This window comes from Rutidosis leptorrhynchoides, chromosome 7 (assembly GCF_046630445.1).
Source record: "Rutidosis leptorrhynchoides isolate AG116_Rl617_1_P2 chromosome 7, CSIRO_AGI_Rlap_v1, whole genome shotgun sequence".
NCBI classification, from domain to species: domain Eukaryota; kingdom Viridiplantae; phylum Streptophyta; class Magnoliopsida; order Asterales; family Asteraceae; genus Rutidosis; species Rutidosis leptorrhynchoides.
In genome coordinates, this window is record NC_092339.1 from 14,027,292 (window position 1) to 14,054,524 (window position 27,233).

Below are 27,233 nucleotides of genomic sequence, written 5' to 3' on the forward strand. Positions count from 1 at the left end.
AAATTTCGGGACGAAATTTCTTTAACGGGTAGGTACTGTGATGACCCGGAAATTTCTGACCAAATTTAAACATAATCTTTGTATGATTAACATTTTCGACACGATAAGCAAAGTCTGTAAAACTGAATCTCAAAATTTTTGAACTACTTTTATATATTTAAATACCATTCGGTTGTTTTTGACGATTCGCGAACAAATATATGTAAATAGATACATATATACTATAACTTAAAAAGGTAACAATGTATTAATTGTTTGATACCGTACATTAAACTTATTGGTTTAAATATCTATTTGAATATATATGATAAGTTGAAATATTTATTATTAAAATTTATTTATAAATAACTTCCAATGTGTATTTAAAAACTGATTTATGTATATTAAAAAGATATATACATATATATAATTTAAAGTTATTTAGTAAACGATAGTAACATTCGTTTATTGATTCGATTGATATTTAGATAAGTTAACTAAAGCGTTTAAGATGAACCAGTAAAACACTAATTTGCTACAGTGTTTTCAAATTGCTACAGTACCCAAAATGCTACAGTGTTTTCGAAACTCACTATTTGCTACAGCGAAATTGACTTTGCTACAGTGAATTGCTACAGTAAAAATTGACTTTGCTACAGTAACTTTGCTGCAGTAAAACACTATTTCAAAATGAAACTGTATGTATTATATATATATATATATATATATATTAACAAATAGCGAGACGATGATTTATAGAAGTAAATGACCAAAACACTCAAATGTATAAGTTATACCTCGAGTGGTATAGTTTATGGATGATTTAAGACTATATTTTGACAAAGGTACGATTCACGAAACGTAAAGTACAAGTTTTCTCAGTATACGATAGGACGTTCGAAAAACCGGAACCGGGACATAAGTCGAGTGACGACGTACGACTTATCGGAATAAAAATTACAAGTTAACTATGCACGTGAATATAATATAATATATAATTAATTATATAAATTAAATATATTATATTTATATTTATATTAAATAATCATGTCGACAAGCAAAAATACAAACGATTGTGAGCTGGCTGAGGGGCTCATGCGATCGCATGAGAATCCCATACAAACCTCATGCGATCGCATGAGGTGCTGGGACAGAAATGTTCCTATAAATTGATCGATTTCTGTTTCATTTTCTAATCTATATCGATATCTCTCTCTCTCTCTATATATTATTATTATTATTATATATATATTATTATTATTATTATATATTATTATTATTATTATTATTATTATTATTATTATTATTAAGATTAATATTATTATTAATCTTATTATTATTATTATTAGTATATACATAAAATATTAAGACGAAGTGCTGTCCAAGTAATTTTCAAAACGAGTTTCCAAGCGAGCTAGAGCTAAGGAAAATATGGGTTATTACCAAGGAGGTTATGGGTAATGTTCGGGGATATTTTTGTGAAGCAAACCTCGTGTTTATTATCTCCGATGCGTCTACGTGCTTTCCTACAATATTGTATATCAATATTAAACAGTGAGTTTCATAAGATCTCTTTTACTCTCTACATTTTTGGGCTGAGAATACATGCAAATGCTTTATAAACTGATTTACAATATTTATATGCGTGAGTTTCATTTGCTCCATTTTTAATTGCTTTTGAAATATATATTTTTGGGCTGAGAATACATGCACTTTATTTTAAACACAATGGATACAAGTACATACTAAATTCTACACTGAGTTTGAACCGAAAATCCCTTAGCTTTGGTAACTAGTAACTGCCAGTTATAAGAACTGGTGGGCGCGAGTAGTAGTATATGGATCCATAGGGTTTGATATCCCCGTTCGAGCTAGAGCACTAGCCTTTTAACGGACGTATGCTATTTGAGAAGCGTACACGTTGGTTTGCGTGTATTATTAAGATGATTATACAAAGGGTACAAATTATATATACGTTAAGTTTAGTTACCAGGGTGCTCAATTTTGTAGAATATTTTGATAAACGTTTCTGGATGAAACAACTGAAATCTTGTGATCCACCTTTATATACAGATTATACGAAACATTAAAACTATGAACTCACCAACCTTTGTGTTGACACTTGTTAGCATGTTTATTCTCAGGTTTCCTAGAAGTCTTCCGCTGTTTGCTTAGATGTTAGACAAGCTATGTGCATGGAGTCTTGCATGACATATTTTTCAAGGAAACGTTGCATTCACCAAATCATCACCATGTATCTTATTTTGACTGCATTGTCAACAGAAGTACTATTGTAAACTATTATTTATGGTGATTGTGTATATGTAGAAATCATTAGATGTCGAAAACCTTTGATTTAAATATTCATTTATGGTGTGCCTTTTCAAAAGAATGCAATGTTTACAAAACGTATCATATAGAGGTCAAATACCTCGCAATGAAATCAATGAATGACGTGTTCGTCCATATGGATTTGGAGTGATCGTCACACAACTGAAATCTTGTGATCCACCTTTATGTACAGATTATGCAAAACATTAAAACTATGAACTCACCAACCTTTGTGTTGACACTCGTTAGCATGTTTATTCTCAGGTTTCCTAGAAGTCTTCCGCTGTTTGATTATATGTTAGACAAGCTATGTGCATGGAGTCTTACATGACATATTTTTCAAGGAAACGTTGCATTCACCAAATCATCACCATGTATCTTATTTTGACTGCATTGTCAACGGAAGTACTATTGTAAACTATTATTTACGGTGATTGTCTATATGTAGAAATCATCAGCTGTCGAAAACCTTTGATTTAAATATTCATTTATGGTGTGCCTTTTCAAAAGAATGCAATGTTTACAAAACGTATCATATAGAGGTCAAATACCTCGTAATGAAATCGATGAATGACGTGTTCGTCCATATGGATTTGGAGCGATCGTCACAGAAATAATAACCTGTTGAATAGTCCATGGGACCAAATGGGTAAAGAAAAAATTATGATGGGTGGGACGCATACGTGCCCATTGCTGCGGATTCCAACGTAAACACATTTAATAATAACTTATACTTAATTTAATACACTTAATATAACACACGATTATCAGCTATCATAATAAACAATTTAAAATACTTACGACATTAAGTAGTAATATTTGGGTACATCCAAAACAATGACAATTTAATTTTTTCAGTTAAAATTCAAATTATTTACATAATTTTGTTATGTGTCATATTTATATTATGCTTAATTAGATGACTATATTATATCATTTTATTTTGATTTCGTGTGTTCTTTCATTTATATATGTTTACAATACATCCAATTTATTATTAACTTTTTTAAATATTGCGAAAGTATGGATTATAAATTATCATATTTAATTAAATGAATAATTTTAATTATATTTATTTATCCTAATTTTCATCTTACCCAATTAATTGTTGACACCTCCATAAGAAAAATCATTTTTATAGGAACTATTTGAACTCTATTTAAATTAATTGATATAATTTAAATTATGATAATCTAACCATCAATCTTATATTTATTTATTATTATTATTATAAAAATAAATTAATATGATTATAATTTTAATTAATTATCTATAGTTAATATTAAAATTCTATAATGATGATTTCATTATTAGGCTAATTCATTTGTTAAGAAAAAATCAAAAAGAAAAAGAAAAAGAAATCTAAGCACGGTGTGTGATGTCATTAATATAAATAATTTTGAATTAAAATTAAAATTTATTAATTAATTATTAATTATTATTATTAAATCATATTAATAATTATTTTAATTATTAGAATTAAATAATTTTAAATTATTTTAATTAATTATTTTGAATTGAGTACGATAAGATATAAAAGCTATGCAGAAGGAAACCAATTCTAAATTTATATTTTAATCTACACTTTTAAATAAAATGACACCCAATATTATCTCTTATGATTGAATGTGGATTGTTTAATATGCATTTTAGGTATTTGATGAAATGTTAAGCTGACGAGTTTTTTAGTCGGACTTTGTGGTTCCACGGGTCATTAAACTAAATAACCTTAACATTCACTTAATACCTAAAACATATCATTAAATTATTTCGTTTAAATAAACCCGTAATTTCATAGGTTATTTCACTAGTTATAAATTATACCCGGTAGCTTTATTTATAGGGAGTATTTATTTTTCACGGAGTATTATTTACAGTATTAATTATTTATTACATCATCATACACCGGTATTACCCCCAACCCCCAAACCCAACCCCCAAACCCAACCAAACCAATCTCTCTCTCTCTCTCTCTCCAAACAAAACAAACAAAGTCACAGCAAAAAGTACAACGACTAAACCAAACGACGCCGTTCTCCGCCACACTCCCACCGTCTATTCCTCTTCTCACGGGGTCTATTCCACTCCCCTAGGGTTTCGTTTCTTTCGCCGGATCTACAATTTCACAACCACAAACCCTAACTCCATTTATTCGATCTGTATCTCTCTATATCCTACTCAAATCACACCACCAGATCCTTCTGATCGGATTCCGTCCGGGCATTTTCATTATCAGATGTGAATGCCCGTACGATGAGCAAACACGAATTCGAAGATAACGAAGATAACAACGAGTGTTTCTACGAGTCCTTTGATCGATTGATTTCTTCAACTACTTGCTCATCTTCTTCATCATCATGTTCAGAATACGATTATGACTGCACTAATGATAATGATAATAATGACAATAATGATGATTTGATTTTAAGTGATTATAATGGCGTGGTACGTTGTTTACCTATTCCTAAATTTCCAATGGGCGTTGTGAATAATTATGATGTTTGGATCTCGCAACCGTCTTCGGTTGACGAACGTCGTATGCGGTTGCTTCGACAGATGGGCCTCAGTCGTGATTCGTCATCAGTTAAGTTAGGGAAGTATGCTTCAGCTGGTGATCAGGTTAATTCTAACACTAGCATTATTCGTTCGAAATCTGCTGATGATCCTGATCAGTGTAATTCTAATGTTAGTTCGAACTTGCGTACCAAAATTTGTTCCATTAATTCGTTTTCTTCGCCTGTGGCTGATACTACTGCTGATACTGATACTGTACTAATGACTACTGTAAGTGATAACAGTAACACGGTTCATAGTACTAATGATATTATGCTCAATAAGCCGCCCGAGATAGTTAAGAGTGAGTGTATTGAGAGTAATTTGAATTTGGATGCTATTTGTAATGATGGTGAAGTGATTGTTGATGATGCAGTGTGTACAATCATTAAGAATCTTGATAATGGGAAGGAGTTTGTGGTTGATGAGGTAAGAGAGGATGGAATGTGGGGGAAGTTAAAGGAAGTTGGGACAGGCAGGCGGTTAACAATGGAAGAATTTGAAATGTGTGTTGGACGTTCGCCTATTGTACAAGAGTTGATGAGAAGGCAAAATGTGGAGGCTGGTAATGATGTTTCTTCACCTGATATGAACAGCGGTGGGAATGAATCTAAACTGAAAAAGAAAGGTGGGTGGTTGAAGAGTATCAAGAATGTAGCGAGTTCGGTTGCAGGGTATAGGGAGAGACGAAGTAGTGATGAGAGAGATACATCGTCGGAAAAAGGTGGAAGGAGGTCTAGTTCTGCTACGGATGATAGTCAAGATGTTCCTTTTCATGGGCCGGAAAAAGTACGTGTTAGACATTATGGGAAATCTTCTAAAGATCTAACGGGTCTTTATAAAACCCAGGAGATACAGGCTCATAATGGATCTATCTGGTCCATTAAGTTTAGTTTAGATGGTAAGTATCTTGCTAGTGCTGGTGAGGATTGTCTCATTCATGTATGGAAAGTGGTTTCCTCAGATAGAAAAGGTGATCTTTTACTTGATAAGCAAGAAGATGTAAATTTGAATGTGTTATTGCTGCCAAATGGGTCACCGGAACCAGGTTTGGCATCACCGAATTTGGATAGCCAAATTGAGAAGAAGAAAAGAGGAAGGTTATCGATAAGCCGAAAGTCCACTAGTTTGGACCATATTGTGGTACCAGAGACCGTGTTTGGACTCTCAGAAAAACCGTTTTGTTCCTTCGAAGGACATCTGAATGATGTGCTTGACTTATCCTGGTCCAAATCCCAGGTTAGCTACTTTTATTAATTTGTTGGTTGCATAATTATCATTTTATGTGGGTAATTACTAAAGAATACGTCTTTCAGTGTTAAAAGTAATTTGGATATGATCTTCTTTTTTTGCTAGAACACATACATTTACCTTTTTATACGTGCTTTATAAGCACCTTCCCTCCAATTGCACAAATTGTTTTAGGGCCTCTAATTGACTTTTGGAATGTATGATACATATAGATGCTCTTTTTGGTACATAGCTGATTGACATGGTTATTTAAGTTGATTTATGAGACTCTACCTTGGATTTAAAGAGTACCAGATCTTTGAAGATCTAATTATCTGCTTCATGTGGACAGTGGAAGTTATCAGTGAATAAGTTTAAAGAGAACGATTGACTACCTAAATTTGTAGATATAAAGATTTTTTCTATCTTTGTGAACTCTTATTTAGGTTACTGATGTGTTGCATAAGTCCTTGTTTAAATGTATGACACCAATAAGGGAAGAAATGGAAATAATTAAGTTCCATAAATACCTTTACAAGTTGTCATTAAACAAGTTTTGTGAAGAAGTAGGAAAGTGGTAAGTAAAATCAAATGCCAAATGATAGTGAATATTTGTGCATGGGAAGAAGTCAAGGGTGAATATGTTTTTAATGTTGAAGAAAGTGACTGATAAAAGTTACAACTATTTAGTGTGAAAGGCGGCAATTAATCCTGTTACAATTTCGAATTACGTTTGGAGTTCTTTGAGTATGATATTGCTGTTATATTTCAAAATTATAGACTTGTCTTATACTTATCTTTTATTGGAGAAGTTCTCATATGTGTGTTTAGTTTGGGCATATTTGCAACGTATGATTTGCAAGCTGTGATTAATGTACGTGTTTGCATAGTATTGATCTAATGAACTATTTTAATGTTACGCACTTTGCGGTGGGAGGCAAAACATATATGAAAGCTTCTTATTGGCAGCAAATTTTGTTTTCAGCATTTGCTTTCATCATCGATGGACAAAACAGTGCGGTTGTGGGAGTTGTCTACCAAGTCATGTTTGAAGATATTTTCACACAACGACTACGGTAAGAAAGTTGAAAATATGAAGCTTATACATGTGTCTATGTGAATGTATGTGTTTCTATAATATATGTATCTGTATGACTACTAAGTATCTTGATTTGGACCCGTTTTGTTAATACAGTAACTTGCATCCAGTTCAATCCTGTTGATGATAGATACTTCATCAGTGGATCACTTGATGCTAAAGTTCGCATATGGAGCATTCCCGATCATCAAGTGGTTGATTGGAACGATATGCATGAGATGGTCACTGCTGCCTGCTATACACCAGATGGTCAGGTTGACCGTTGACTCTTTGTCTTTTCTATTTGACATATTTAACTCATTCCTCTTTTATCTAAAGTATAGTATTAAATACAACCCATATTGATCCATTCATAAGTGAATGGGTTGAAGTCAGCAACTATACCTTTTTTTTCTATCTAACAGTTGGTAGAGCACTTTTAATATCTGTGTATACCTTTTCAATATGATTTGTGAGTTTGTGACTGATGGAATTTTTTTTTTAATAATTGAAGGCCGCACTAGTTGGTTCGTACAAAGGGAACTGCTGTTTATATAACACAACTGGTATGTGTGATTTATTATTTCTGTGTGTGTTTTTCTGCTTAAATTTTCATGCTTTTATTAATATTTTGCAGAAAATAAGTTACAGCAAAAAAGTCAGATCAATTTGCAGAACAAAAAGAAATCCCGTCATAAAAAGATTACTGGGTTTCAGGTAAAAACCAAGTACTACATGCCTCCATAACTCGATTCATGCCTTTTGGTTTTTTATAATTACTGTTTTCTGCATTAATTTAAGTTGCATTCATGTTTTGACTATTTATTCGCACTATACGCAATGCTGATTAGTACCCTCTATAGTTTGCTCCAGGTACGACATCAGAAGTGCTCATTACATCTGCAGACTCGCGAGTTCGTGTTGTTGATGGTGTTGACTTGGTTCATAAATTCAAAGGTAACATTTAGTACAGTATGTTTATAGTCATGTTTAACACGTTAGTTAATGCAACAAAAAAAACAAAAAACAAGATACTATTTCTATAAGAAGTGTTTGCAGGTCAACCTTACTTCATTTTAAACTGTACGAATAAGTTAGCCATTTGAATTTATCCCATTTTGACCACTCACCCAACTCGCCCATTTCACAGGATTTCGAAACACAAACAGACAAATCTCAGCTTCTGTGACGTCAAACGGGAGATACGTGGTTTGTGCGAGTGAAGATTCTCAAGTTTATGTATGGAAACACGAAGGTGATTCCCGAGCTAGCAGAAACAAAGGTGTTACCGTTAGTCATTCATACGAGCATTTCCACTGTCATAATGTATCAGTAGCCATTCCATGGCCCGGTAAAACCGACACTTCTTGGGGTTCCCAAAACGGGCTTTCCACGGAACCGAATAGGTTCAGTGGGGACCACTTTGATGACGTGGCGGTGGTAAACCATCCTCCAACACCTGAAGATCAAGTTCACGGTAAATGTACTAACAGTAGCCCCTTTCATGGAATTATTTCTAGTGCAAGTAACGGCTACTTTTTTGATCGGTTTTCCGCCACATGGCCCGAGGAAAAACTTGTTTCGGCTACCAAGAACCCAAGTCGACATACAAGTGTAGATTATACAAACGGGTCGACCCATGGTAAGTCGGGATGGGGTATGGTGATTGTGACAGCTGGCCTTCATGGGGAAATCAGGATATTCCAGAATTTTGGATTACCTGTTCGATTATAGATCGAGGTAAGGCCCATGAGATTTGTTAATGGGAAATTTGTACAGCATCCATGGTTTGTAATATTAGTGTATACGGCTTGCCTGAAGGCATTGCAAAGGAATTAAATTCGGTCAGGAGAAAGGAACAAAAGAAAAACAAGATAGTTTTTGGTTTAGTAGGAAAAAAATGTAGAGTTAACAAGGTGATGAAAAAGCAGATTGGAAATCAAAATTGCTATTTTTTTGCCAATTCTTTCATGTGTATTCTGTGTATTCTTCGATACAATGTGACGTGTATAAAGTCATCGTTTTTCTATTCGATTTATTTTTTTAATGATGCCAAGTATTTCACAAATGAATTAGCCGTTCATGATCAATAGATGTATGCAATCTATAGTGTTAACAAATACTTGGCTTAAACTAAAATGATTTAGCTAATTTTGCAGGTTTAGTGTTTGAGTTATATATTTATATTATATAAATTCTCCATATCTAAAAGAAAAGCATCTAAAAAATCAAAAATCTCCAATGTCCTGAAATGAAATGAATCATATCATATGTGCATTTCAGCTCCCATTCCAAGCCCATAACTCTTTAGTTGTAAACATGCTTTTTGGGCAGTGCACCTTCATATCCTCTTTAGTTTCAGGCCCACTTCACTTATCTAACCCCCAAAAACCAAACAGTGGCATCTGCTGGAAATCTACATTACAATACCTCATTGGTTGCTTGAAAATCTAGTGGAGCCCACCTTTTTTTAATGATCAATTATTTTATCCACCCTTGTAATAATAAAGATATATATATCATAACAGAAGAATACATATTTGGCACAAGGAATCATAAAGATCACAATTGTATAAATATCCCCACATCAACAATAATCATCTTCAACAATCTTCATTTACATATTTACAATTCACTTCACCTTCCATTATTCCAAGCTCCAATGGCCCTTCAAGCTACATCTTCTTTCTCCATCCACAAAGAGGTTTGTTCACCAACTGTTCTCAGTTTCATTTTTGCATTCAAGTGTAACAAACTAACAATGTTGTACATATGCAGGCATCTTTGAAGGATTCTAGCCTATTTGGAGTACCATTATCAACTCATCTTAAAGTTGACTTCACATCATCAAAAACCAGGGTACTACATTAAATCTCTATTCAATCCATTATAACTCATTAAATTACTGGTCTTATTTAATATATATACTTTAACTGACAATAACTCACACACACTATCCACACATTGCAATTCGCTCATGTCAGGCTTTTCAAATAACTGAGATTAAGGGTGCGTTTGATTGCCTCTTAATTGAATAGTTCAACAATGCTAAACCTTTAAGTGCGTTTGTTTGTGACATCTGATTGACAAATGACGTTGAACCATTCAAAAATCTATGTTGAACCATTTAGGGTTGAAATACTTTCTTAACCATTAAGTATCTCCATTTCCTTTAATATCTTCCTTAAATAATATCCTAGAACACTTATCAAAACAATCAAACCATGAGGGTGGTGGTGGCATGGTTAGACCCCGGCCTTCCAATGTGGAGGTCGGCCTTGCACCTACAAAGTTATTTTCTCTCATGGCCACGGAGGTTCGTGTGCAATGACTCCGGGCTGCTCGCAAAGCGGTTAGTTGCCCTGTTAAAAAAAAGTTGGATACCCAGGTTAAAAAAAAAAAAAAATTATATTCTTTTATACGCTCATTCAAAAGGTTACTACAATTGTTTTACATCATAAATATTCATGGAGTTCATTAAGAATGATTATCAAACAAGTTATTTTCGTTCAAATTTAAGTTCAATCATAACCTTTGAATCATTCAGATTTCAAACCATTCACTACTTGATCATTTTATTTTATCAAGCGCACCCTAAGACATGAACCCACGATCTTTTGGTTAATGGGCCCAGCTAGATTTTGTCAAGCTTTTAATGTTTCATGTAGTCAAGTTTATAGAATTGCAGTTTAACATGATTTGGGTTTACTTGCAGAAGGAATATAGCCAAAGGGGTGCACTCAAAATACAAGCTGTAGCCACAACAGACCCTGCAGTTAAAAATGCATCACCAGACGGTAAAAAAACTTTACGAAAGGGAACGGTCATTATAACCGGAGCTTCATCAGGTTTAGGGCTAGCAACAGCAAAATCGTTAGCCGAAACCGGAAAATGGCACGTGATTATGGCTTGCAGAGACTTTTTAAAGGCCGAACGAGCAGCAAAATCAGTTGGAATGGCGAAAGAAAATTACACAGTGATGCATTTAGATCTTTCATCATTTGATAGTGTTAGACAATTTGTTGGAAATTTTAAACAATCGGGTCAATCACTCGATGTGTTGGTTTGTAATGCTGCGGTTTATTTACCTACGGCTAAAGAGCCGACTTATACGGCTGATGGGTTCGAACTTAGTGTTGGGACTAATCATCTTGGTCACTTTTTGCTTGCGAGATTGTTGCTTGATGATTTGAAGCAGTCGGACTATCCGTCTAAAAGACTCATAATTGTTGGTTCAATCACAGGTAATATAAAAATTTTAACTTTAAAGGTACCAAAAATTGGGCAGGTTGGCCAAACTGGGTGGTTCTGTGCATGTCAAAACGGGTTGGATCACTTGATCTGTGACACTTTTTTCAGAAAGTTGTCAAATTTTCTCAAGTAACTAACTAAGTATGCGTTTGATTACCATTGAATAGATCGGGCGCTGAATGTAGAATCATTCAACATTCAGTGTTTCTAACCTCTTAATGACATATGATGCTCAATAGTTTAGCTTTCAGTACTGAATCATTCAGAGTTAGAAATATTTTATTATTCATTCAGAACCTAAATTTAAGTAATATCATCTTTAAATTATATCAAGAACATTCAACAGATATAATTTTTTTTATACTCATGCAAAAGGCTAATAAGGTAATCTTACATCATTTTTCATTGTTAATTCAAAATGACTATCAAACATGTTACAATCATTCGGATCTTCATTCATTTTCTTTGAATCATTCAGATTATGAACTGTTCAACGCTTAATAATCCAATTTTATTAAATGCACCCTAACTAACTAACTAACTAACTAACTAATTGTGTGTGTATGTTGATGCCTGATGGCACTAAATTTGGAATGTGATGATATGGTAGGTAACACAAATACATTGGCCGGGAATGTACCTCCAAAGGCTAACCTAGGGGACATGAGGGGTTTAGCGGGCGGTTTGAACGGGCTCAACAGCTCAAGCATGATTGATGGTGGAGATTTCGATGGTGCAAAAGCATATAAAGACAGCAAGGTGTGCAACATGCTTATGATGCAAGAATTCCATCGTCGTTATCATGAAGAAACTGGCATCACATTTGCATCTCTATACCCTGGTTGTATTGCAACAACAGGCTTATTTAGAGAACATATTCCACTTTTTAGACTTTTATTTCCCCCATTCCAAAAGTACATCACCAAAGGTTACGTTTCCGAGGATGAATCCGGCAAACGACTTGCTCAGGTAATGAATCTGAATCTGTTTATTGCGACATGAAGTTGAAATTATCTTCTGATTTGGGATTATGACATTATTATGTTTTTGTATGTGATGATTTAAGGTTGTGAGTGATCCAAGTTTGACGAAATCTGGAGTTTATTGGAGCTGGAACAACAACTCGGCTTCGTTCGAGAACCAGTTGTCAGAAGAAGCTAGCGATGTCTCCAAAGCTCGTAAAGTTTGGGACATAAGCGAGAAACTTGTCGGGCTGGCTTAAACACAAGAGACCTCATTGTTCGATCGATCAATTTGAGTGATAGTTCGAGTATAGAACATAGCTGCAGGCTTGAATTAGTATCACTAATAAATTCCCAGAGTATTTAGTTCCAAGCAGTTTACTTGTTTGAAATAGGCAGTAACTGAAGCATCGATCAATAGATAAACCAGTTACATATAAATTTGTTGTTAGATCTTTCAAATTATTATTATTTATTATTTACTATTAAACAAGAATTACAATAATAACTTGGAGCCAAAAGATGCAGAATCACAAGCTTTAATATCATCTTTACACAAAATAAGTTATTTCGTGTTGTGAGTAACTTGATAAGCTTTAAAAAGCAAGAAAGTTGTTCCGAAGGCACATGTATAGATTGTATAATCATTTCACCGTTTCCTCACAATCTATAACACAAAATGAAATATATAAATTAACAAAGATTAACACAAACAAACTTATAAAAGTTGCGAATTAACCATTTTCAAAACTAAAAGGGCCCACCAAGAGCGGACGAGAGTGGGGGCCATGCTACCGGCGCCCTCAGAAAAAGTAGCAACAACGCCCCGGGAATGTAACATTTGAGAGTGGTCTAATAACTTATATATTTTATATATTGAGATTTTGTTCGAATAACTTATATATTTTATATTTTATATATTGAGATTTTGTTCGACAACTCTAAAAGTTGTTGTGTAGACACATAAAACAATTTTACTTGACAGTTGGTTATTAATTTTACTTGACAGTTGGTTATTAATTTTGAGGTGACGGCAAGTGTTTTATGTGTCGTCACGACAGCTATGCATTGCAATGACAGAACACATAAAACACTCGTACATAGTAGTTGATTATTAACTTATGGCAGTTGTCTTCAAAATCCTTTTGAGAAATTTTTTTTTTTTTTTTTGGGTAAAGGGTTTCACCCAGTTTTTTTTTTGAGAAATTTTAATACATTTGATGGCTTATTAGATCCTATATTCGTAAACTCTTTTTGTACAAAATGTAAATGTAATGTCCCCGTATCACATAAGGGAGAATTATCTTAAATTTAATAAACAATTAACTTCCAGTAATTTTATAATTTAGAAATAAACAAAATTATTGATAATGAACATCAAATCTCATATTTATCGGAATTCTAATATATTAGCCTGAAATTGATAAAAATAAGATTTGACGTGTCAAAATTCCATTTGTAACTAGATCATTACCAAAACATCAAAATTCAACCATTTGATGATACCATTTGATGTTACCATATACAATGTGCGGAAGGGCTGCCAAAATGGAAACTTTATGGTGACACAAACAAAAAACAATCAAGATAAACTTTATGGTGACACAAACAAGAAAATAAAAAAAACTTTTTTCTCTCTCGCGATTCTGGCGGGAAGATCTACTTTTCAATTTTTGCCCTAATTTCACATTTCCGATCAAATTTCGGCCAAAATCCACCATTCTCTTCCGTTTTTTCACTACTATTTTTGTATATATCACTAGTAGATGTCGTTTTGCTTTTATGTGAGATGAATTTCGTTTATAATGTCTCCTAATCATAGAAAATCAAAAAGAAAAACAACTATTCCGAATAAGTTCTCGAATTCAATTCATAATCCGAAGACGAAGGAGCATGAAGGTACTATCAGTAGTGAGGAAGAGGAATATTTGAGTTTGAATAATAATTCAGATGGTGAAGTGGACAAAATGAAAGAGAAGAGCTCTGATGGTGCCGATGTGCAGGTTACTAGTCCATTAACGATGGATCAATTTCCACCGTTAGGTATGAAGGTAAAATCTATTGCTGAACCATCTAATTTTGATACTGTGAATAAGGATAAGGATACTATAATTGTTGATGAGAATAATGATGAACATATTACTGTGAATAAGGCAAATTCAAAAGGTTTATCGTATGCAAAGGTAGCAGATAATGTGATTGACAGGAAATTGAACTTCATTCCACCTTCTGTTGATGAAGATGGAAATGAAATAGTCATTTTTGATGAGGAATTTGTTGAGGAAGGTAGTAATGAGTGGAAGTTAACTACATATGGTTATATAGTTGGTGGTAATATGCCTTTTGGTATATTACAATACAATTTGAGGAAAATGTGGAGTGAAGGAAATTAGTATGGATCACAACCAGATCTGCTATTTTAACTTCAAAAATATAGAGGGGCTTAATAGTGTTGTGGAGCAGGGACCATGGATTGTCAATGGCAAACCATTGTTTGTTGCTAAATGTAGCCTAGACCTGAATATAGAGAAGGTGGAACCGGCAAAAATTCATGTATGGGTTAAACTTTCTAATATACCTCTTGAAGCATGGAACTCAAAAGGCATCAGTGCAGTGGCTAGTAGATTGGGTAAACCAATGGTGATGGACCAAACGACTGCAATGATGTGTCAAAAGGGTGTTGGTAGGCCTGGATATGCAAGAGTGATGGTTGAGATTGAGGCTGCTAAGGGGTATGTGGATAATGTTGATATTCATTACAAGGATAAGATGCAAGTTACAAAAGGAATTAAAAAAGTTAAAGTTGATTATGACTGGAAGCCTGCAATGTGTTCCCATTGTGCTATTTTTGGACATAATCATGATGTGTGCAAAGTTAGGCCTAGAACCATAGCTGAGATTGAATCAAAGAATGCAAAAGATCAAAAGAATGATAATGATTTCACTGTGGTGCAAATGAAAAAGAACAGTATCAAGAATGTTCTAAAGAAAGTGGAGCCTGTTAAGAAGATTTATGTGCCAAAGCTGAAATGCCCCGTTCATATCGATTATAAACGTTACATAATAATTGATTTCATTGCGAGGTATTTGACCTCTATATGATACATTTTACAAACATTGCATTCGTTTTTAAAAGACAAACTTTCATTTCATCGAAAGTTGACAGGCATGCATACCATTTCATAATATTCAAACTATAAATGACCTAATCTGTCATTTATTTAATAATAATCTTTATTGAACTCAACGACTTGAATGCAACGTCTTTTGAAATATTCCATGAATGACTTCAAGTAATATCCTTAAAATGAGCAAATGCATAGCGAAAGATTTCTTTAATACCTGAGAATAAACATGCTTTCAAGTGTCAACCAAAAGGTTGGTGAGTTCATTAGTTTATCATAAACAATCATTTCCATTAATTTAATAGACCACAAGATTTTCATTTCCATTTCTCATAAACATACATCTCATATCAGGCATTTCGCAAACTGCATAGAGATAAAGATCATTCATATGGTGAACACCTGGTAACCGACCTTAACAAGATGCATATAGAATATCCCCATCATTCCGGGACAACCTTCGGACATGATAAATTCGAAGTACTAAAGCATCCGGTACTTTGGATGGGGCTCGTTGGGCCCGATAGATCTATCTTTAGGATTCGCATCAATTAGTGTGTCTGTTCCCTAATTCTTAGATTACCAGACTAAAAAGGGGCATATTCGGTTTAATAATCCAGCCATAAAATGTAGTTTTAAGTACTTGTGTCTATTTCGTCAAACATTTATAAAAGCAGCGCATGTATTCACAGTCCAAAAAATATATATTGCAAAAGCATTTAAAAAGGGAGCAAATGAAACTCACTATACGATATTTTGTAGTAAAAATATGCATACGACGATACTGAACAATGCAGGGTTGGCCTCGGATTCACGAACCTATATCAAGTATATATATTAACACATATAATCACATAATTCCTCCTACATAATATTTATATATTAAGTGTTGTAGTTATATAAATATATATATACTTTATTTATATTTTATATATAGTTATTTTGTAAATAATCAATATTCATATATATAGTTATATTACAATATATATATATATATATATATATATATATATATATATATATATATATATATATATATATATATATATATATATATATATATATATATATATATATATATTTGTAGTTGGTATTATATCACAAATCAGTAATTTGTTATATGTAATATTTATATAATAATGTTATTATGTTTGTAGTAAAAATAATAATACTGTAATAATAATAATACTAATGATAATAATAGTGATAATAAAATAATGTAAATAAAATTATATATAAAAATCATGTTAATGAAAATAATAATAATGATAGTAATAATGATAATAATAATGATAGTTATAATTAAAATATTAATTTTAATGTTAACGATTATAACAATAACAACAACAACAATAATAATAATAATAATAATAATAATAATAATAATAATAATAATAATAATAATAATAATAATAATAATAATAATAATAATAATAATAATAATAATAATAGGAATGCTACCTCAATGTAACAAGCTTTTAAAAAAATAAACGCCCCTGCCCAGGCTCGAACTCGCGACCTCTCGTTAACCCAACACACCCCTTTACCATCCGTCTGTCCCAACTTATCTATTTTATTTCCCAACCCATTTATTTTTAACCATTATATTTCTGTTACCTTCATCTTCTTCAAAAATTCATCATCGTTATTTATTATCATCATCATCATTGGTTACAGTTATGATCATAATCATAATCATATTCATAATACGACTAATATTATAATCATAATCATACTAATCTAAAATCTCCACACGATTATCATTCGTTAATTATTATCAGGAACGTTTCATCATGTATTTTATCATGATCACCATCTCATCGTTAACCCTAATCATCATACTATCGTCAATACCAGGATATCATAATCACCCCGTTATAATATCATCTTCGTCACTATTGTAACAGAAATACAGCAAGACAGGAGCCCACTTATTAACTCTCGGTTAAATTCTTTTCTGCAGCCCACTTAACCAAATGCAAATAATAACGAAGCCCATTAACTAGAAGTATTATTGCTATAAGTCTAATACTATAACAGGCAGTACATTTTCGCTTGGTAAGGAATCATATGTAACTACCCTACCACTAAACAAGTGGGTCACCGATTTAGAAAATATAAAAAAAAATCAGCGGTTTTGTTGATGAAGGTTTTATCAAAATTTAATAATGAAATAGAAGTAAACGAATTAGAGTTGGAAACAACCGTTTGTAGTGGTGTTCTTTGTGGTGATGGGAGGTGATTGTGATCGATGGTTAGCAATGGTGGTCCTAATGATGATCTCGAACAATCGCAGTAGCAAGCAACGATGACATGAGGTGGTCTTTATAGGTTTGAGTTGAATCGAACAGAAAACAAACGAAGACAACAATAGTTATTTGTGATGGTGTAGGTGGTGGTTTAATGTGGTGGTTCACGAGAGTGGTGGGTTTGTGGATGGTGGAAGTGGGTTGGGTGACGGTTTTGTTAGCCACAGAAAACAGAACACTTTATAACAACAAGTAATTGGGTGGTGAAGTGGATCGTATGGTGGTTCTTAGAAGGTGATGGAGAAGAAAATCTATGGTGGTGGTGGCGAGGGTTTTGGTGGTGATGGTTCAAATAAGAAGGACGTTAGGGTGTGTGATGTTTCTAACCGAAGAAGAAGAAAGTTACAGGCTTTCTAAGTGATGATTGAAAAAGAGTTGATGAAGGTGATGGGGTTTGATGTAACCATAAAACAGAAAGAATCAGTGGGGATGTTGAGTGTTTGTTTGATGTATACAAAACACATAAACAAGTAGGTTAAGTTGTGGTGACAGTCTTGGGTTCATGAATGGTAAAAGAGATCGTAACAGAAATGAGAGAGTGATTGAGAGGGAGAGATTGTCAAGGTGGTTTTAATGGGTTATCTCAAGATGCATGTATACATAAGTTTATAGATAGTGATATTGATAATAGAACAAATACAGCGCCATCACAAATACAGTTAATGGTTAAATATTCTCACTCACGGATGTAAAATAATTTAAAGTAATAATATAATATTAATAATAGTTAATAATAATAATAATAAATAATAATATAATAATAATCAAAGAAATATAAACATGTAATTAGTTAGCCGTCGCCTATTACGGACTAAATTTCGTACTCCGTTGATAATCAGTGGCGGATAAAAGTCTTCGGAAAAATTCCAAATTTTTACATTAATTATATTTATTTATTTTAGTCATTATGGTATAAAATTCGATCATTAATTTATTAAATAAAAATTACATCAACTGTCCCGCTCGATTCTGGGTAAAATATAAAAAGTGTTAAAATTTAATAACTAGATCCTAAATACATTTTTAGTAAGCCTAAAATTTATAGAACTCATTTTCGGATCACCGTTTATTTTAAAATCATATAAGTTCGAATTAAACTTCTCTAAATAATAATCGAAACGTCCAACGAGTATTACAATCATTAAATAATTATATTTAATATACTCTATACATATATTTATATTTATTTTTATATGTATACACATTTATTTACAAATAATGGTTCGTGAATCGTCGAAAATAGTCGAAGGTCAATTGAATATATGAAACGGTTCAAAATTTTTGAGACTCAACATTTACAGACTTTGCTTATCGTTTCGAAATCATATAAAGATTAAGTTTAAATTTGGTCGAAAATCTTCGGGTCGTCACAGTACCTACCCGTTAAAGAAATTTCATCCCGAAATTTGATTGGGATGGTCATGGCTGACAATAAGTATGTTTTCATGATGCATACGAGCTGAAAATTAGAGTTTATCATCAGTGAGTAATATGGATAAAACAATTTGTTTATGCGAAGCGTACGAGTGAAGTTATCACAAAAGAGTGAAATAAAGAAATAGAGATTCGTCTTAACTTTTGACGTAGCCAGGGTTGAATTCCGGAATTTCAAGGGATTAAAGAAAATCTTCGAAATCTATAAGATCTGATTCTTCTGGATTTAAGGGAATTATGATCTCTTTAATTAAATGCGGTCATCTGTATCGTTTGTTACGTCTGATTTTTTCTTTATAAATTAAACTCTTCCGTTCCATTATTCTCACCATTTCTATACTTTATTTCTTAGTTCATACATCCAAAAGATTGTGAAAATGCTTAATCCAGTTCTAATCCTTGATATATTCCTAATTATCATTTCTGTCATTCTTCTTTTCAATCTTCCACCAGAAAAATCTATTTACTTCTACTATTACCTTGGGGTGATACTATTCTTAACTCTACTGTGTCTTTATATTGCTATTCGTATTAATATTCACGGTTTGTAACCTCCGTGTTGTTATTGGGTTTTATATTTTCTCTTATATTTTGGAGCTCTTTGCCTTTTTATTCTCTTCTCGACCTCTATAAGGCAAGTAATGGTCCAGAAATCGTAAGTATGGAATTTCGAATGAACTTCATGTTCTAAACAAGAAAGAACGAAATAGCCCGATTTGATTTGTCAAATTACCAGAATCACTGAGAATAGAACTATCAAGAATATACTTTCTTGATATGTTCAAAAGTTAAGCAGAATGAGAGAGTTATGTAACATGACACATGATGACGTTATGATCTGTGAATCATCACGTCCCATTAGAAACTCAGCATGACTTACTGTAATATAATCACGTTGATCAAGTGTCATTATATTATACTAACTCATGCTTCAGTTCCCAACACTTCTTTAAAACATTCATATTTTAATTTGAATTTTACAGAATTTAGAAACTAAAATAGTTTTCTTTCTGATGTAACACTGATATCGCAAAGAGATAAATAATTTCAGATACAAATAGTTATGAAAATATCTTCAGAAATATCGAGGATATTTATAATGAAATATCTTAGAATTTCTAATATCGATGGATGATGATGAAGATTTGTTCGTAAAAGTGTAGAGTCAGGAGCAGAGTATTCGCTGAAGATTTCATCACAACAGAATCATCAGGATTCTTTATGTACAAGTTTAGTCCTTGTGATTTGTTCAGAGTCTCATTCATGGTTTGCTCAATTCATTTTTTTTTGTATCAAAATCTTTGAGCTTTTTCAACACTCCATTCTTTATCACCAAACTTTTGACTGTTAAGGCAGTCTTCAGTTTTCACTGCTTCATCAGCTTTTTCAAAACTCAGAAAACTGATTCATAGGCTAAAGCGGTTTTCAGAAATTCAGAATTGAAGTTCGTAAATCCAGGAGATAGAAGTTATATATTTATATATATATAATTATTGTCGTAGAATCGTTGAGAAATCTGAGATTATCGATTGATTCCTTATAACGACCCGTCCTAATCCATCAAGATGAATACATTACATTTGGTTACATCGCGAGGTGCTTGACCTCTATATGATACATTTTACAAACATTGCATTCGTTTTTAAAAGACAAACTTTCATTACATCGAAAGTTGATGGCATGCATACCATTTCATAATATATCCAACTATAATTGACTTAATAATAATCTTGATGAAATCAACGACTCGAATGCAATGTCTTTTGAAATATGTCATGAATGACTCCAAGTAATATCTCTATAATGAGCAAAATGCACAGCGGAAGATTTCTTTCATACCTGAGAATAAACATGCTTTAAAGTGTCAACCAAAAGGTTGGTGAGTTCATTAGTTTATAGTAATCAATCATTTCCATAATTTTAATAGACCACAAGATTTCCTTTATTCAATAATCATACACTCGTAAGTGTTTAAAAATCATTCATATGGATTGAACACCTGGTAACCGACATTAACATAATGCATATAGAATATCCCCAAAACAGAAATCCATATGTATAATATAAACTCAAAGTACTAAAGCATACCATTTTCCAGTATGGGGGGAGTTAATGCCCGTAGATCTACCTTTAGGATTCACGTCAATTAGGGTGTCTGTTCCCTAATTCTTAGGCTACCAAGCTAAAAGGGTGATATTCGATTTCGATAATCCAACCATAGAATGTAGTTTCGATTACTTGTGTCTATTCCGTAAAACATTTATAAAAGCAGCGCATGTATTCTCAGTCCCAAAAATATATATTGCAAAAGCATTTAAAAAGGGAGTAAATGAAACTCACTATACTGTATTTTGTAGTAAAAATACATATGACGATATTGAACAATGCAGGGTTGGCCTCTGATTCACGAACCTATATCATTTGTGTATATATATTAATACACATAATCGAAATCAAGCAAATTTATATATTACTAGTGATATAAATGTTATAGTGATAATTTATATGTTTATATATTAATATCATAGTATTTACATATTAAAAGTTTTGGTTATATAATAATTATTATATCATTACATTAATAATTTTAATAACTAATATTTATATTTGAATTATCATAATACATTTATTAATATAAATGTAGTAAATACCTGTAAAAATATTTTTAATACATAATTCATATCAATATGTTTAAATATTCAAAGTTTTTAATATGTTAATATTTTAAGTAAATTCAAATTATATAGTTATATGAAAACTTAATATGTTATATTATTAATAAATATTTATATACTTGTTAATATGTCATTTAAAAATATATGCTTATATATATATATATATATATATATATATATATATATATATACAGAAAATTATAATCAATATATATTGTATTTATTACTAATATTTATATATAACAAGTTATATACTTATTTTCCATTAAAACCATGTTCATAGAGTTTACTTATTCGTATATGCATCTTTTTAAATACAATTTTTACCTCTTTACATATCTATACTTCTACGTATATCGTATTAGTATTTATTATACATATCGTGGTTATATCCACAGTATTATCTTAATATATCATAACTTTAATCATACCTAATACAATCATAATCATATATTATCTTATACTTATTTTAGTAATCATGATAATTATAATAATAACAAATAATAATAATAATAATAATAATAATAATAATAATAATAATAATAATAATAATAATAATAATATTTAATGATATTACTTAATATTAACTAAAATGATAATAATAATAATCTTATCCTAATTTTTAACATAATAATAACAATTCATAATAACAATAACAATAATTATTTATAATAATAATAATAATAATAATAATAATAATAATAATAATAATAATAATAATAATAATAATAATAATCATAATAATAAATGTAATAAATAAGCACTACCTTTAAATGGTTTTTCCAAAAAAATATAAATATCCACGACAGGGCTCGAACCCGAGACCTCTCGTTTACCCAACAGCACAGCAAACCATTAAGCCATCACTGTTTTCTCGTTTAAATACCCATTCCATATTTATTTAACCCGTAATTTTTGTTCCTCATCTCCATCACTATCTTTGTCGACCAGGGAATCAATCCACCCATTCAAATTTTATATCAATCAGATTATATTTTGAATTAAACTACAATATAGAATTGGAACAATTAAATGTGATGTTTATTGTTTGACAAAAGATTTTAAAACGAAAAAAAAAATAGTTGCACTGTCTGTTCGAGAAAAAAAAATAATGAACATTAAATCAATTTTCGAATTCCAGAATGTTTTAGACAAAAGTTAAAACATAAGATAAGTTCTAAATCAAACCTAGAATCTTTCTGGCTTATCAATTTAACATAAAACATCGAAAAAATTTCGAATTTCTTTATAAACAAATCGTTTGACTTTTGAAACTTAATCTTTGACCTCAAAATTCTCACTTGATACAAATAATTGGAAAATGATACTTTCCATAAAGTTTTCATGAAAGATTTCTAACAGAATGGCATTTAAGGATTTTGAAATTCAATTCGAATTCGAGTTTTAGCAAAAATGAGCAAGAACAGAGGTAGTTTTCTTATTTTCGGTTTAATTCTTGTAATATAGTGGTGATTGAATGTGTCTGAGCCAATTAGTGGATTGTATTACTTATGATCATTCCTAATTTGTTTGCATTGGATTGGATTAAGACGTATAACCAAATCTGACAGGAAGTACGAGCACTTGGAAAAAGAAAAAAAATAATAATATAATACATATAGGTACCTTCAACTGAATTTGGATTTGTTGTTGTTAATTGATTCTGATATGTACGAAATTGTAAATCAATAATAGTATGATAGTAACTTAAAATAGATTTGTACTAGTTTTCCTTTATTTATAGATTATATAATAAATACTAATAATTAATAAATGTATTATTTATAATAATAATTATATTAATAATAATAATAATAAATAATATTGATACTAAAATGGTAATAATCATATTATTAATGTTAATAATAATAAGATGTATTATTTTCACATAAATATTAATAATAACACTAATATTAACTATTTTAATAAAAATTATAATAATATAAAATGATATTAACTATAAGAATGGTAATAACAATATTATTCATAATACTAATTATAATTATAACAATATCAATATTAATAATAGTATAACAATTTATATACATCAAATTTCATATTTTATATCATAATATTATTAGATATTTATTTTAATGATAATAACGAAAGTAATAATATTATTATAACAAGTTTATTTTAATTTGTTTTATATATATATATATATACTATTACTTATGTAATATTTACTCATCATATAACATATTATATAATAATTTTTATTGAATATTTATTATTTATACATTTTATATGTAATACAATATTATAATAATTATATATATTTATATATAGCTTCATTTTAAATTACACTTAATTATTTTATCTCTTATTTTACGTATTTAATTTTAATGTTTAAATTATATTTTATAATTTCAAATTATTATATACTCCTACATTAATATATATACATATGTTTATTTACAAACAATTGTTCGTGAATCGTCGGAAGTAGTCAAAGTCAAATGATTTCATAAACAGTTCAAAAATCTTAAGACTCAACATTACAGACTTTGCTTATCGTATCGGAATTATATAAAGATTAAGTTTAAATTTGATCGGAAATTTCCGGGTCATCACAGTACCTACCCGTTAAAGAAATTTCGTCCCGAAATTTGATCTAGGTCGTCATGACTAACGATAAGAATGTTTTCATGACGAATATGAGTTGATAAATAGAGTTTTATCGTTATTGATTAATATAGACAGAACGATTCGATTATGTGAAGCGTACAAGTGAAATTGTCACAAAAATTGAGATAGAGATGTAACTTTTAACGTAGTCAGGGTTGAATTCCGGAATTCAAGGGATTAAAGAAAATCTTCGAAATCTAAAAGATTTGATTCTCTGCCGAATAAGGAAATTAAGATCTCTATAATTAAATACGGTAATCTGTCTCGATTACTCTGTCTGATATTTCCCTTATAAATTAAACTCTTCCATTCCATTATTCTCACCATTCTTATACTATCTTTCTTATTTCATACATCCAAAAGATTATGAAAATGATTAATCCAGTTCTAATCCTTGATATTTTTCTGACTATCGTTTCTATCATTCTTCTTTTTCTTTTACCACCGGAGGAATCTATTCACTTCTATTGTTACCTTGGGGTGATACTATTCTTAATTATACCATGTCTTTATATTGCTGTTCGTATTAATATCCGCGATTTGTAACCTCCATGTTGTTATTGGCCCTTATATTTTCTCTTATATTTTGGAGCTCTTTACCTTTTTATTATCTCTCGACCTCTAGTAAAACGAGTAACGGTCCAGATTTCGTAAGTATGGAGTTTCGAATGAACTTAATATTCTAAACGAGAAAGAACGTAATCGCACGATTTGATTTGTCAAATTACCCGAATCACTGAGAATGGAACTATCAAGAATATACTTTCTTGATATGTTTAGAAGTTAAGCAGAATGAAAGAGTTATGTAACATGACACATGATGATGTTATGGTCTGTGAATCATCACGTTCCATTAGAAACTCAGCATGACTTACTATAATATAATCACGTTGATCAAGTGTCATTATATTATACTAACTCATGCATCAATTTCCAACACTACTTCAAAATCATTCATAATTCAAACTCAAATTTTAATGAAATTTAGAAACTAAAATAGTTTCCTTTATAATGTAATATAGATAGCACGCAGAGATAAATAATTTCGGACGAGAATATTCATGAAAATATCTTCAGAAATATCGAAGATATTTATGATGATATTTTGAAATTTCTAAGTTTGATGGTTGATGAAGAAAGATTTTCCACAAGATTTTAACATGAGTACGGAGCAAGATATTCTCTAAAGATTTCATCGGATACAGAATTATCTGGATTCTTTGAATATAGGGTTTGGTCCTTGTATTTGTCCTTGGTCTCCTTCAGGGTTAGCTCAATCTGTCTTTTAGTACCAAATTTTCTATCAAGCGTTCCCAACACTCCTTTCATTATCATCAAACTTTTGGCTGTTTAGACCATCTACTCTATTTCCTCTGCATTTAATGCTACTATATCTGAATCATCAGTTATCAATCCAAGGTGGTTTCAGGAGAATTGTGTTTTTAGATGATTAAACACCGATGGTAATATGGTGGAATATAAAAGGTTCCTCGGTAACAATAAAAGAGCACGCATATATATCAAGGTTATAATAAGGTTGTTTCGAATGAAAAGTCAAAGTTGACTTGCTGGAGCTGTGACAAAATTTGCTACTTTGAAAGAAATTACCAAGTTATTTTGGGTAATAATAACACTAAAGGAATTAGCACAGATACGTGTTAAATGTTTACTCAGGTTTCGAGTGTTTTCAGGTGCATAACTATATGCATCAATCTTTCCTTCCGTAGATGTAGTACGGTTGGTTCATCCTCTCGATTAAGGTGCTTTCAAGAATTATGAAAGGTTTGAACGCAGTTTGTAATCGTCAAGATACAAATGAGGTTTAAGATGAAATCAAGTGGCAAACTTGAAGAATCATTTAGTTTCATATGTTATAATCAATATTTTAATTCATTTTAATTGTCCAATGTTGGTAGTCCACAGTTAGCAGTCCACAGTTACTAATTCAATAATTCATATGTAGTTTATAATATTCGAATTAATTAATACGTATCATGACCCGTGTACATGTCTCAGACTCGATCACAACTCAAAGTATATATATTATTATAGAATTAACCTCAACCCTGTATAGCGAACTCTAGCATTACAGCATATAGATTGTCTATGGTGATTCCAAATAATATATATAGATGCGTCGATATGATATGTCAAAACCTTGTATACGTGTCCCGATATTTAAAGTGCGTAAAATAAATAACAGAAATTAAATGACGATGTAACAACCCGACATCGTTTTACCAAAAACACGCCTTAAAATTTTTTTTGTTAGACAGCGTATCTGGACGGCGTCCCATAATCTGGACGGCGTCCAGAGATGAAGACCAGGACGGCGTCCCATGATTTTAGACGGCGTCCAAATGAACTAAAGTGGACTGATCAGTTTTTATTTACACGCGAGTGGAAAACCCACTTCCCGACACTTTTAAACGTAACCAATTTCACAATATGTCATATTAAGTAAAACTAAGATATTTCCACCATAAAAACAAGTTTTACAACACCGGGACCACAATGACCCGTTTTACAAATAATGTAGTGATTTCGACCCATTTATTTCTTTAGACGGATTAGGACTCCACAACCCAACCCGATACCAAGAGCATAATCCCGGGGTCTACCAAAACCCCCATCCGCATCCAATTATCCGAAAGCTACCCCATCAAGCCCAACCGCTC

The 27,233-nt window shown here is 31.3% G+C and overlaps 2 protein-coding genes across 2 annotated transcripts; both read left to right on the forward strand.

Annotated features, from left to right (window-relative positions):
• Positions 1-4,563: 4,563 nt before the first annotated feature.
• Positions 4,564-9,221, forward strand: LOC139858958 (uncharacterized). The gene is made up of 7 exons (XM_071847783.1): positions 4,564-6,102; positions 7,079-7,169; positions 7,289-7,446; positions 7,686-7,737; positions 7,809-7,888; positions 8,035-8,128; positions 8,322-9,221. Exons 1-7 carry the CDS (start codon positions 4,564-4,566, stop codon positions 8,903-8,905), a joined length of 2,598 nt encoding a protein of 865 aa, XP_071703884.1. The 3' UTR covers positions 8,906-9,221.
• Positions 9,222-9,726: 505 nt separating this feature from the next.
• On the forward strand, positions 9,727-12,893 carry LOC139857477 (protochlorophyllide reductase, chloroplastic-like). The gene is made up of 5 exons (XM_071846251.1): positions 9,727-9,875; positions 9,950-10,030; positions 10,887-11,415; positions 12,033-12,391; positions 12,489-12,893. Exons 1-5 carry the CDS (start codon positions 9,834-9,836, stop codon positions 12,642-12,644), a joined length of 1,167 nt encoding a protein of 388 aa, XP_071702352.1. The 5' UTR covers positions 9,727-9,833; the 3' UTR covers positions 12,645-12,893.
• Positions 12,894-27,233: the final 14,340 nt, after the last annotated feature.

Bases quoted from the DNA above. Each gene is read 5' to 3' on its own strand.
- LOC139858958 (XM_071847783.1), top strand. From the start codon at position 4,564: ATGAGCAAACACGAATTCGAAGATAACGAAGATAACAACGAGTGTTTC. The intron at 7,170-7,288 runs GTAAGAAAGTTG...TTGTTAATACAG, and splicing joins ATTTTCACACAACGACTACG to TAACTTGCATCCAGTTCAAT. The intron at 8,129-8,321 runs GTAACATTTAGT...CCCATTTCACAG, and splicing joins CTTGGTTCATAAATTCAAAG to GATTTCGAAACACAAACAGA.
- LOC139857477 (XM_071846251.1), top strand. From the start codon at position 9,834: ATGGCCCTTCAAGCTACATCTTCTTTCTCCATCCACAAAGAG. The intron at 9,876-9,949 runs GTTTGTTCACCA...GTACATATGCAG, and splicing joins CTTTCTCCATCCACAAAGAG to GCATCTTTGAAGGATTCTAG. The intron at 12,392-12,488 runs GTAATGAATCTG...TGATGATTTAAG, and splicing joins CCGGCAAACGACTTGCTCAG to GTTGTGAGTGATCCAAGTTT.